The sequence below is a fragment of the Epinephelus moara genome, chromosome 4 (genome assembly GCF_006386435.1).
Source record: "Epinephelus moara isolate mb chromosome 4, YSFRI_EMoa_1.0, whole genome shotgun sequence".
NCBI classification, from domain to species: domain Eukaryota; kingdom Metazoa; phylum Chordata; class Actinopteri; order Perciformes; family Serranidae; genus Epinephelus; species Epinephelus moara.
Window position 1 is genome coordinate 20,687,446 of NC_065509.1, and position 13,058 is coordinate 20,700,503.

Genomic DNA, 13,058 nt, shown 5'->3' on the forward strand with positions numbered 1-13,058 from the left:
GCCCCTGGGCCTGTGCCTGGCAATAATCCATCCATGTGTACAATTTGCACTACTTATATTAGCCACAGTGAATATATATCTACATTCATTTAATTGCTGTTGTTGCAGAATAATACTCATATAAAGTTAATGGTGAACTTCTGATGCTCTGTGTGCCAAACCTCATGGTAATCTGCTTGAATTTGTTTTTACAAAAGGAAGCCAATTATTGTTAGAGAGATGTGAAGTTGAAGTTAATGCTCCATCTCAAAGTTTAGTAATGTTTGGAGAGTGCAACGAGTTTGACTTTTATATTGTAAGGCAGGAAAGCCCTCTTAAAATAAGTGAGGAGGCATTGTTTTCTACTTTAAATGTCTAAACCTCAGTGACTTCCAAGTAAAAGGAAACTTCAGTGTGACTTAAAAGGAGAAGAGAAGTGTCACATGCTTAAAAACATTCTCAGATGCAGCGCTGTTACTGCGAAACTGCCGTCTAGATTGTATAATGGCTGTAAGCTGTGTCAAGTAACTCGCACAGTGACTGTACATCAAAAGCAGAATGAGTGCGTTTGTCTTGTCTGTGTTCCCACATCATAGTGTTTCTCAAGACGTAGGCTGAGAACAGTTTGATCATAGTAACCATACTTCCTCTTTTGTGGCTTGTTGCTATGGCAAGACTTCCCTTCCAGGCAGGAAGTGACAGGAAGACCCAAGTGATGAGTTCTTGAGTGTGTGTGTGTCTGTGTGTGTGTGTGTGTGTGTGTGTGTGAAGAGTGTGTTGGGTGTTGGGTGGAGCACTTTACTGTGTCCCCTGACAGTGTGCACATCGCATAAAAACTTCAGCTTGTAGTCTGGTGTCTGAGCCACCATGGCGAAGAACTGCAACGCTCTAGGGATTCCTGTTGGCCACTTGGTGAGTTGGCAAGCCTCTTGATAGTTTTGATTTTGTTCTGCAGCTGTTCTTTGGGTCTAGTGGTTTGTTCATACATTTTTGCTGTATAAAGGAGGATTTATCAGCTCTTAGACAGAGGTTTTCAAGACTGGAAGCGTAGTGTGAGGAATAAGTTGTAGTTAAGTGTGTTGAATACCTGTCACCTGTAATGATTTGGCTCACAGAAATGTCTTTTTTTAAGTTTTAACTGCTTTCAGTCTGCCTTTTTAGCTGTACTCATGCTGTTGAGTTGACTCCGAGGTCAGAGTACCAAGAGAATGATAGTTTCATGTGTTAGCTTGTATTGTCTGCTTCGACTCCTCAGAGGTGCCAGAGCCAATCAGGCTGTGTGGCTAACAGTTGGTTGCTCTTGAAAACAGACCAGGCCTGCTTGAGTCAGAAGCGGAAACCAAGCCATGCCTGTGTGCCAATCTGTCATGTGTAGGCCGACTTGGCTCCGGTCAGGTCTGTGTGAAACTGTTACGTTTCTTGAATTGGTTCAGTTCTGCAAAAGGTGTGAAAGTGTATATATAGATATACTTCACGCGGGCAGAGAAATGCTGGGTGTTTCTAGAGTTTTAAAAAAAGCCTGTCTGTGCTTTGCATTTTGTCTGATTGACAATGTTCCTATAAGTAGTGCTGCATCAAACTCTTCCCTCACATAGTGTGTTTGCATATTTTGTCACTCCTTTTAAAGGATTTGCAGAGAATCCTAATCCTTTAGACATTGTTCTGTGTTGCAGTGTGTGAGAATGAAAGGTGTGCGAGCAACACTGTGATGAATCATTTGCTGTCATTACAGTTAGTGGATGAATGTGTATGTTGGCTTCCCCTGTGAAGTGTGTCTGTAGGCACCGACATGTTGTGTTTTTGGAGCCAGAGTCTGAGAGCAAAAAAAAACGTGAAGAGGTGGAGTCACAGTGGAGCTCGCACCTGCAGAAACTGCCAGCCCATGTCGGCCTTATATGGACAAAGTTTATCAGTTGTGAACAGCGGTTGCCTTTGAGCTGTTGTCAAGCACTAACAGAAAATGACACTTTCTATTTGCGTGCACTAAAAATCCAACACATGCAGTATACTGTATTTTCTCACTGGCAATTTGTTTTATAGCGTGGGTGCAGTGCTCTTGTGTTAAAGACTTTTTGACCATCTATTTCTACATAGGAGATAGGTCTTACTCTTATCGATACTAATATAGCTGACTGGACTCAGCAGCATGCTGATTTTTGAGTCACATCAGTGGGTGCTGAGAGTTTTCTCTCAATCTCATTGTGACATGTAGTTTTCTCTATGACTCAGCAATTGTCTCCGTTGCGTTTGATGTAAACGCTTTATGGGTTATTCTAGAAATTAGGTTAAAATAAGGTGATTTCTATGAAAACCTTGACTTGAGTTAATCTAAAGAGAACATTTTTAAAAATAATTTTACAAAGCTAACCCAGAGCTACACTGATCAGGAAAGTTGAAGTCTGCTTTCTACAACCAAGAAAGCTCCATGTACATCAAAGACAGATCTTATCAATTCACAATAATGCAGATATAGATAAAATAATATTTCTGTGCAAGCACTCAGATTATGCTGCCTGATAGGTGGCAGATTTCTTAATCTTTCTTAATCTTATTTTTACCCAAATGGCATTCAGAGCGTGCGTGACAATGTTTCTTCCAAGTTTATTTTTACACCCAGTGTACACTGTGTAGGCTAGTCTTCTGAGTCGCAACCTGCCCATAGACAGACAGAAACACTCACATTCACACCTCTGGGCAAATTTTAGATGTGTAGACGGTGGGAGGAAACCCAGACAGACGAAAGGTCATGTGAACTTGACACAGAGAGGCCTTGGATTAAAACCAAGGACCGTTGTCCTGTGAGCCACGTTTAAATGATATTTCTGTATAACTGGATTCTTGAGCAGGATCTTGCTTGTGCCATTTTTGGAACTCAACACCAGTTAAAACCGATCCAGTTAACCTGCTGATCCTGTTTTCTGAAACAACTCCTGGGGGGTGTTGATCAGTGTCTACTAGAGCTGCATTGATTTATTTGTTGTCAACTATTAAATTAATTGTCAACAAATTTGATAATCATTTATTTTTCTTAAGACAAAAAGTGAAAATTGTCTGATTCAAGCTTCTTTAACTGTGAATATTTTCTGGTTTCTGTGACAGTAAACCTAATATCTTGGAATTGTGGACAAAACAAGACATCTAAGGACGTCTTCTTTGGCTTTGGAAAACACTAATCGATATTTTCACCATTTTCTGACATTTCATAGACCAAAGAGCTAATCGATTAATCAAGAAAATTATCAACAGATAACTAACATAATCATTATTTGGCAGCCGTAATATGTAGGCCCCATGATACCTGATTGGTGTGGTTACCAGCACTGGTTTGCAGAACGTATTGGCAGTATTTAAGTGTGAACTGAAACAGAACTTTTACAAAATGTGGATTTCTGTAAGCTCTAAAGCTGAATGAGAGCCATTGTCATCAGTGTCACAACCACTTCCTGTGAAAACAGCCTTGACTGATTGCACTACATTGTTACATAGAGGAAAAAAACAAAAAACATGCAGCTGGTGTTCACATTTCACTTCCTAAATGTATGCCTCTGTGCTTGCTTATATGCGTCAATCTTCAAGTTCTATTTGGAGTACACTGTACAATGTGCATTAAAGAGCTGTTGCTGTAATGTTTAAATGTTTTTTTTTTTGTTGTTGTATGCTTTACTTTTGATTGCAGTTTCGTAGAGAATAAATGACTTTAAATACAGTTCCTCTTTGAGTATGTTATCCATGACAGCCTCAGCGAGGTATTTTCCATTTTATCAGATGTTTTAGTTTATTGTCGTTCCCTACCTTACCTCTCTGTCTCTCTATTCACAGAGCCAGGCAGTGTCAGACGGAGGTAAGCATGAACAACCAGCATGTGCTCCGACAGTCCTCTACATCTCGCAATCCTCCAAACTGAAACGTGTCTGTGCATGACAGGAGAAAATATCTGATTCAGCCTCGTTCTTGGTCATGCTTTTCTGTGCTGATAAATGGGTGTGTTTGTGTCTGGATGTGTTTGTAGAGTTGAACATGTCTGCTCGTGGCTGTGGAGGCAGCAGCTCCAGTCTTCCAGGGACTCCCGGCGGAGACGTCACCCCAGCCAACAGTGTGCTGAGCTGGGCTGTCTCATTTGAGAAGCTGCTGGAGGACCCCTGCGGCGTCCGCCACTTTACGGTGAGACACACTCAGCAACACATGGCATGTTATGTTGTAACTTTCAACAAGCTCAGGGATAGGTGTTAATAAGTGCTGGTGTTTTCAAACAAATTCTCAGGAAGTGTTTCATATGTGTTCATACACAGTTCTGTGTCTTCCTCCACAGACCTTCTTGATGTCCGAGGTGAGCGCGGAGAACATTTTATTTTGGCAGGCTTGTGAAAAATTCAGGATGATCCCAGCCAGCTCCTTGAATGAGGTATGATGGGACTTTTTTTTACTCTGTACATGGTTAATCATCTTACCTGTAACTTGTGATTCATCATGATGTGTGTTTACTCAGCACAAGCTCCCTTTATAAATACTCTTCTCTGGAATTTTCCTGAAACTTATTTTTGTAGTTGTAGACAACATGTTGAATGTTTACAATGTGGGCAGCTTGGTTGCTATACTGCTGTAATTGTGCCTGTGTGACAGTCAGGAGGTGCAGGTTTATTTTTTTGCTTTGATATTACTGTTATTATGTAACTGTATTTTTATATGTAGTTAATCAGCCTTAAAGGTCCAGTGTGTAGGATTTAGGGGAATATATTGGCAGAGATGGAATGTAATATAGTAGGTATGACTTCTTTAGTTTATAATCACCTGAACACAAGAATTGCTGTGTTTTCGTTACCTTAGAATGAGTTGTTAATATCTACATAGGGAGTGGGTCCTCATCCATGGGGTTTGCCATGTTGCACCGTCATGTTTCTACAGTAGCCCAGAACAGACAGACCAAACACTGGCTCTAGATCGGGCCATACCTGTTTTCGCATCGGCCACTGTAGTCGGTAGCCCCCATCTGCGATGACCAGTGTCGGAAAACCACTGATTTCTTTAACATGAACCTGCTTATTCAGTGCTTTTACCGGTTTAAATCACCAAGTCTGTTGTTTCAGACAGGAAGTGACATCTGTGGATAATTCATCTCACGGTAAAAACCTCATGAATGTCTAGAACTTAAGTTATCAGACAAAAAAGGTGAGCCGCATTAGCAGGGGTTGTGCTGGCTTCTCTGCTACGAGCCGAACAGTGTCAGACAAACACTGATTTTTTAAAAACTGCTTTAATAAGCATTTTTACCGGTTTAAATCCCCAAGTCTGTTTGTTTTGGCGAGGAGGAGACCTTTGTGGATAATTTGGCTCACGGTAAAAACCTCCTGAACAATGAACACTGAAGGAATTCTAGGCACATCAGAGAAGTTTGAGCAGGTTGCAGTCCGCAGTCCTCACTGCTAGATGCCATTAAATCCTATGAATCCTACACACTGCTCCTTTTAAGTAGCATTGATAAACAGCTCAGTAAAAAATGTATGCATTTCCTGTTGACCTCAATGACGGATGAAGCTGTTGTTCAACCATCGTTCTCGTGATGTTTTCCTTCTTTTACACCATTTATTTGAATAAAAGTAGCCCACTAGGAAGCTTAAAAAGCTGTATTCATCTTTTAATCTATTTTGTACCTCCTGGCAGACTTGCTGTTCAGTCAATTAAATTCTATTGTAGAAACAGGAAGTGCAGAAATTGACAGGGTTGTTGACTGTCCATGCATCAGTCGAGTTTCTGTGGCTGCTCAGCTCTCTGTGAAATGAATTGCCTTTTAGTGACTTATTGATTGAATGACTTCCAGTGTGGTTCCTTGGAAAGGGTGGATTTGATTCTTGGTACACTTAACAAGGAAAGACACCAAGTCGGTATACATATATACACACACTGAGTGGTTTCGTAGATTGGTTAATGAAAGCTGCATACTCAGCTAAATACTCAAACAAAATCCAAAGGGAAATTGGTTCAGTGTGTCACTGGGGTTTGGTTAAAAAGATGTCTCATTAGCTAAGAAACAAGCTGTTCTGTTCCCAGCTGAAAGTGTCAGCTCGCTCCATCTACAACACCTACCTGTCTGACAGCGCTCCCTACTCAGTCAACATCGATGACACAGCCAAGACAGAGGAGAAGGACCTGGAACAGCCCACACCTGACATGTTTAACAAGGCTCAAGCACAGGTTGGTGTGCAGTCCACACTCCCATATTAGCTCCGTAATACAGTGATACGTTGTCGGTGCCTCTGCTGACTGTGTGTGTGTGTGCATCCCTGCTTTGTGTCAGATATTTAAACTGATGAAGATGGACAGCTACAGGCGCTTTGTGCGCTCTCCTCTCTATCAGAGCTGCACCTTGGCAAGTGTAGAAGGTAAACCTCTATCTCAGCTCTCTAAAGGGCCGGCTCGCATGGGATCCTGGGAGGACATGGCTACCAGAAGCCCCTTCAATGATAAAAAGGTAGAGTGAGAGGGACAAAATGCACTAAGGGGTAGAAGGGGGAAACATGCAAGGTTTTCTTGTTTTAGTTATGCTGTTGACATGTCTGGCGTCACTGTGTCAAACAGAACAAGTTGGACTCCAACAGCTTGCCAGGTGGCAAGAGTGCCTCGGAGAAACAGCGGCAGAAAAGAGGATCCTGGGGAGGTAGTGCCCGTCAAGTGGCAGATCTTGTGCTTCTGAGTTATGCCTTGATATACATCCTGTCACTTCATCTCACAATTTCACCCTGGCTCTCTTTTTGTCCTCATTGATAACAATAGATGCATCCGACATCCATGGTTCGGTCTCCCGGAAAGATTCCCACATGTCCGTCAAGTCAAGCAGCAGCGTGGAGCTCGGCTCCCTCCACAGGCAGGTGGAGGTCAGTGCATTTGTGATATCAGGACACACGGGGATTAAAAAATACTGCTCAAAGTGACAAATCTTACAGTTTAGAAAAAAATCATCCATAAAGTAAATTGTAAATTGTTTTGAAGTATATTTTTAAATCTTGTTTTCTCCATCTGTGATGTAGAACGGCAGATCAACTCCAGAGCAGGGTGGTGGTGGTGGAGGTGGGAGTCGAATAGGAGTGGAGGGGGGCTACTGCTGTGTATACCTACCCGATGGCACTGCCTCCCTGGCCCCAACACGTAATGGCCAACCCATCAAAGACATGCTGGCTAGCCTGTGTGAGAAGAGAGGCTTCCCGCTGAAAGATGTCGTCATCTACCTTCACGGCAAGGACAAGGTGAGATCTTAGCTGCTCTTTCTGCAGCAGCAGCAGCTGCAGCTTTAGATCAAGAAGCTGTTAAAAGATATCTACTGTACCCGACTGCAAAGTTGTTTTGCAACAGGCGGTATGAGAAAGATGACTACCCTCTTCCTGTTCTAACATCCTCTCAACCTCTCACTCCCTCTTTTCATTTCTCTAACTTATTTGAAAGTATCTGCAGTTGATGCTGACGTCTCTGAAAGTTACTTCTCTCTGTCTGACATGCCGTTTGTTCTCTTTACAACAGCCCTTATCGCTGGACCAGGACTGCTCCGTACTGAGAGATCAGCAGGTCTCTCTGGAGCTCAGGGTGATGTTTGCGTGAGTCGACTGTTATTTCCTTCACTTCCTTTTTTTTTTTTTTTTTTTTCTCTGCCTTTGTCACCATAGCAGGCATTCCCACCCCCGTCCCCACTTCAGCAAGCCACTTCTCACCATATTAGAGGGAAGTCCTTGTGTTAACACCAGACACAGAGCCTGGCTCTCTGCACTGTAATCATTTTTAGTCATCATTTGAATTACATGCATTATCAAATTGCCACATAAAATCAGATGTGGATTTCCTGCTAAGGTATCATGGGGTGGCAGAGACAGGCTTCAAACGATTAGACTCAATGATACAATACAGCACTGCATTCACTGTTTGCGTTTACTGTGTGAGGGAGGTAATTGAAATGCATGTGTGTTGCAGGCTGGAGATTGCCTTCACTGGTAAGACGGTGGGGATCATGGTGAAGTCCAGTAAGACGCTGCAGGACACACTCTCTGCCGTGCTGCAGAAACATCACCTCAAGCCACAAGAGGCTATGGTCACCATGGTGAGTGTCTGTATGTATGAATGGGACCATAATATGTCGTCAGCGCTTAAGTAGTTCCACCGAATAATCATAATTAATTCAGGGTGTCTGCGGGGTCTTAAAAAGTATTAAAAGTTGATAAATCAAATGTCGGAAAATTAAGGCCCTTAAAAAGTATTAAAAAGTCTTAATCGCGATTTTATGAAGTATTACATTTTCTTGGCATTCAAGCTTTGACAGAAAGTATCCATGAATGTATAATTTATTTTCCTCCTCGCAACTATTACAAACAACGATGTATAGGTAGGCACACTCGGACTGCCTCTCGGCGCCGTGCGCGTACCTGTGCAACATCACGCGACAGCGCACGTCCAGGCGCCAAACAGAGGAACAAAAGACAAAAAAATCCTTCTCATCTTATCTGGGTTCTGTTGTATGTTTGTGCTCCATATATTTAATTGCAAACTACAACTGATTAGTAATTTAAAGATGCGTTGCTGCTAAGGACAGCTTGAAGTGGCGATGAGGTCTTAAGGTTTTTTTGGAAGGTCTTAAAAAAGTCTTAAAAAGGTATTGAAATTAACCGCAGGATTCCTACAGTATACCCTGTAATTCTAATAATTATAATAATTTTCTGCCTGTTGTAAAGGAATAATTATTCTAGTTCAATCAAACAAGTAATTATCTTATATATCTAGTAAGTACACATTTACATGGACATGAATAACCTGTTTATGAGACTTATCCTGGTTATGATCATATTCAGGATCTAGTGTTTACATGAGCACAGAGAAATCAGGTTATTTATATTCCCTGTATACATGAATACTAGTAACCGGGTTACTGACTACTGCAGTCTATTTGCAAAGGTGATGAAGTGTTTACAAAAACAAGCTGGCAATTGGGACAGGAACTGTTAAACAGTACACTGTACATTTACTGCGGCTTTACAACTTAACTGCTAATTTCTTTTAGCTCTGCACGTATCTAATTTCTCTCTCTTTTCCTCTTTTAACCGCACACACAAATGTACACTGCGTAGTAACTCGCCTAAAAGCAGCTACACTACTCTAATAACACTGTCATCCACACCGATGCCAGCCTGTCACATCACTGCGTATAGCACAGACGAGCAGTGGAAGAAGACAAAACTCAATTTCCTCAATGCTCCAGGAGTGAGACCCTGTCGCTGCCGTCATGTTTTGTATTTCTCTTACGCACTTAGTTGAAGCCGTGCCTGCGCAGGTAGTCGGGTGCTCTCAAAAACCCGGTGCATAAAGCAGCAGTTTCCCAGTTGGGATAGGGTCTTATCCCGGTGTCAGAAAACAGGATATGGTGTGTACATGCTTACACACACATAAGAGGGATATTCCAAAACCCGATCACAAACGGGTGATTCATGTCCACGTACACGCACTCATTGATGACTCACGTCTACTTCTCAAAGCAGCAGACTTGTGCGACATTTTTAAATGTACCACTTTTTAGGCATTCTGTCCGTCTGTCGTCTGCCTCTCCTGCTTTCTGCAGCCATTGCTAGGCAACCGTTTACGCGTCACCGTGCATGTTAATATTTATATCAAATCTGTAATTTTAATGTGAAAATGTAATGTCGCACTGCCATGTTGGTGGAATAAGTGACGAGGATGACACCATCTTTGTAATGCAGGGAGTTGTGTTTTCTCTGTCATGCATCATTTTCTGTGGGGTTTCTTCTTTATCCCCACAAAACTGTGCATCTGATTGTGAGTCAGCATCTGTCTGAAATGTCTTATTTCCTTGTTTGTTGTAGGTTGGAAGCGACGAGCCCGTGAACATGACGGGCCCTGTGTTCAGACTGGCCAATAAGACGCTACGGCTCGACAAAACTAAAGGTTAATACACTTGACCTTTTTAAAACGCAGTGTTTCTCTTTAATGGGACCCAGGGAGAATCATGTTTACATATTTTTAATAATAACTACACTGCTCCTCCAAAAGCACAAGCAGCCACAGGATGAAAAGAAACCCACTTGGCCAACGAGTAAATTAAATGAGTTCAATCAAACAGAGAAAGGCACATTCGAGCCCTCCAGCCACTGTTAGTTGTCGAAGATGTGGGCGATACATCGGTGCAGCTTTGTGTGTGTTCTCTTGTGCTGCCTGAGCCCTGCCTGTGCCTTCTTATTCATGTAATTATTTCTTAATGGGTCCTTGAAGTGTTCCTGCATTTCTTGGTCTCACTTGCTCTTAGCTGGCGGCAAGGAGAAAGTCTTTTCAGTGTCCACTTTAGTGCCCTGGTTTTTCTGCGTCACTGTCTGCATGTTCCTTTTTGCCCACTCTGATTTCTTTGTGCGTCTCTCTCCGCGTCTTCATTCTTTTCTGTGCGTTTGAAATGTCTGAGTCCATTTGGTTTGTTGAGCACTGTGTCAATTTGAGTTCACTCACCTCATTTCCCAACTGCTGAGAGACCAGAACCAACTTCACTTTGGATCAGCGCTCCTCACCTCAGCCCCATTATATGCATTAAGGAAGAAGGGAATGGATTAGATTGGAGTGGTTGCATCCCAGCAGGACCAGTTTAATTGTTGTCAAGAATATTTTATCTGGCCAATATCAGTGTTTAACACAGTGGGGAAGTAAGGTTCTGTTACATCATCAGCAGTCCACTGATTATCTTTTTACTGGAAGGGAAGGTTCTGTCAGAAACTGAGTTGTATTTTTTTGTGTGTGTGGTTTTAACAGGAAAAGACCAGACCAACATTTCCAAAGGCAGCGGGTCTGCTGCAGCCACACAGGTGAGCCAATGTTAACGGACTGCCGAATATCAAAAATAATGTTGTTGCCATCGTAACAAAACAAAAAAACATACAAGAAAAACTGCTGAGATTAGAGCTGCAACAATTAGGTGATAAATCAATTAGTCGTTTGAAATAAAATTACATGGAAACTTTTTTTGATCATGGAATAATTGAATTGAATCAAATATTTTGAATATTTTTTAAAGCAAAAAAGCCAAAGATTTGCTGTTTTCTTGCTTCTTAAATGTTAGAATCTGATGCATTTCTTCATCATAAATGATAATAAACTGAATAATTTGGGATTTTTGGACTACTGGTTGGATAAAATATACCACCTGAAGACGTCACCTTGTGCTCCGGGAAATGACACTGGGCACTTTTCACTATTTTGAGACATTTTATTGACAAAATCATTGACCACATTATCAAAAAAGCAATTGGCAGATTAATCGATAATGAAAATAATCATGAGCTTCAGCCCTAGCTGAAATGATCTTGGTTATTATCAAAATAAGAACAGAATGAAGGTTTTCATTTGAAAGCAACGGCTTTGCATGAACAAGGGAGTGATGATTTGCAGGCGACCTTGGTGACAGCCTTTGTTATATTCTTATTTAATTACCAAAAACGTGTCAGTGTCTTGCCTTTTTTGTAATCATTCAGAAGATAATCTTTTTTTGTTGGTTATATTGGGAATAGAGTAGGAAATATTTTTGCATCCAATGAAATGTGACACGTTGTAGAACGATAGCAGAGAGTCATGTACAACTATGGACACTTTATTCTCATTACGGAAAATTTACAATGGCTGGCAGTATTGCACAATAGAACAGTGTTGTAGTCAAGACCACCCAAACCGAGACCAAGTCATGACCAAGACCAGGACAGAGAGAGTCCCACACTGCACAACACACTTATGATGAAATGTGGATCACGCCAATCATAGTCACTCCTCAAACTGATCCAACAGATCCAATTTCCCAGTTTCCCTTTCATTCACCTCTTTTATTGCCATACTGTATGTGCGTGTGTATCAGTGTACCATTAAAAATGTCTTGATAAAATGATCAAAAGGCATTGCAGAGGTTAATTTTATGTGTGGGAATTTCCCTTTGTTTTCTATGAGCAAACAAATTCAAACACTCAGAGGCACATATCAGTTTAACCATCTGTATTGAACACAACTCACACAACAACTCTTGTGCACAGGCAGTTTAGTGATATCCCCACAGTGGTGGTCTTGACTGGTCTTGAAATAAAATCCATAGTCCTCTTTGTCTGAAACAGACAAGACCATGTAAAAGTGCGGACTCAGTAAAGACCTACAAAAAGTGGCCTTAAATGTGCTTGGGACACATCTTCTGGACACCACCAAAATCACTGTTGAAAAGCATCAACATTTCTCTGACAAAATGTATTGATCCTGTGATTTCTAAAATTTGTAGTAAAGAGTGTTACTAGGATTTAAAACCTTGGAAACTTTACTTTGAACATTAATAACGCTTGAATCTTTTGGTCGCAGGCAGGAGCAGCGAGCGCAGGCGGAGTGGAGGCCCGATCAGTGCTTCAGACAGACAAAGCCAAGACTCAGCACAAGCCCAGTAAGAACCGCGACATGGAGGGTAGGACATCTCAGCAGCATCTAGTAGGGTTAGGCAACATGGCAATATGCACTGTAAGAGGATAGATGTTTGATAACTGTCACTGTGTTTTCCGTTCTATTTACAACAAGGAATCTATGGCAAACAGGATGTTTTAATCAATGTGGGGACATACCTTGACCTCTTGAGGTCGAGGGTTCTTTCTAAGAATCACTGTTGTATACATATTGATTAATAATAACACAATTGTTATTATTCTATATTTCTTAAACTCATTGAGAATACATTGTGTTGCCTAACCCTACTCCCAACTATTAAATGTGAATGCAGGAGGCAGATTAAAAATAGCACAGTGTTATTTATTTATTTATTTGAAACAAATGTCAGAATTAGCATGATGTTTTTGTGTGTCAGTGTTTCTGGACATGCTGACGAGGGCTCAGGGCTGCAGGGTTGATGACCAGCGAGGCCTTTTGACCAAAGAGCAGCTGGAGCTGCCTCTGTTCCTGCAGCTGCCCTCAGACCGGGGACAGGACACAGAGCCAGGTGAACCTGGTACAACCAGCTCCTCCTCTGCAGACTCCAGAGAGGACAATGTGAAAGAAGAAGAGACGTCGAGTTCAGGTGGTGCAACGGCGGA

The 13,058-nt window shown here is 41.7% G+C and overlaps 1 protein-coding gene across 2 annotated transcripts in view; it reads left to right on the forward strand.

Annotated features, from left to right (window-relative positions):
- Nucleotides 1-694: 694 nt before the first annotated feature.
- Nucleotides 695-13,058, forward strand: part of rgs14b (regulator of G protein signaling 14b) — a 13,295-nt gene continuing 931 nt past the window's right edge. The window contains exons 1-15 of one of the 2 annotated variants that reach the window (XM_050042760.1): nucleotides 695-891; nucleotides 3,799-3,820; nucleotides 3,989-4,140; nucleotides 4,289-4,381; nucleotides 6,025-6,168; nucleotides 6,272-6,445; nucleotides 6,553-6,631; nucleotides 6,748-6,848; nucleotides 7,002-7,217; nucleotides 7,489-7,562; nucleotides 7,933-8,059; nucleotides 9,831-9,912; nucleotides 10,762-10,814; nucleotides 12,340-12,418; nucleotides 12,833-13,058. The exon at nucleotides 12,833-13,058 is cut by the window's right edge and continues 931 nt beyond it. In XM_050042760.1, the coding sequence (XP_049898717.1) occupies nucleotides 847-891; nucleotides 3,799-3,820; nucleotides 3,989-4,140; nucleotides 4,289-4,381; nucleotides 6,025-6,168; nucleotides 6,272-6,445; nucleotides 6,553-6,631; nucleotides 6,748-6,848; nucleotides 7,002-7,217; nucleotides 7,489-7,562; nucleotides 7,933-8,059; nucleotides 9,831-9,912; nucleotides 10,762-10,814; nucleotides 12,340-12,418; nucleotides 12,833-13,058 (1,667 nt within the window). In that variant the 5' untranslated portion in view covers nucleotides 695-846. Of the gene's footprint in view, nucleotides 892-3,798; nucleotides 3,821-3,988; nucleotides 4,141-4,288; nucleotides 4,382-6,024; nucleotides 6,169-6,271; nucleotides 6,446-6,552; nucleotides 6,632-6,747; nucleotides 6,849-7,001; nucleotides 7,218-7,488; nucleotides 7,563-7,932; nucleotides 8,060-9,830; nucleotides 9,913-10,761; nucleotides 10,815-12,339; nucleotides 12,440-12,832 lie in introns of both variants that reach the window. The other variant, XM_050042759.1, reaches the window with a different exon arrangement.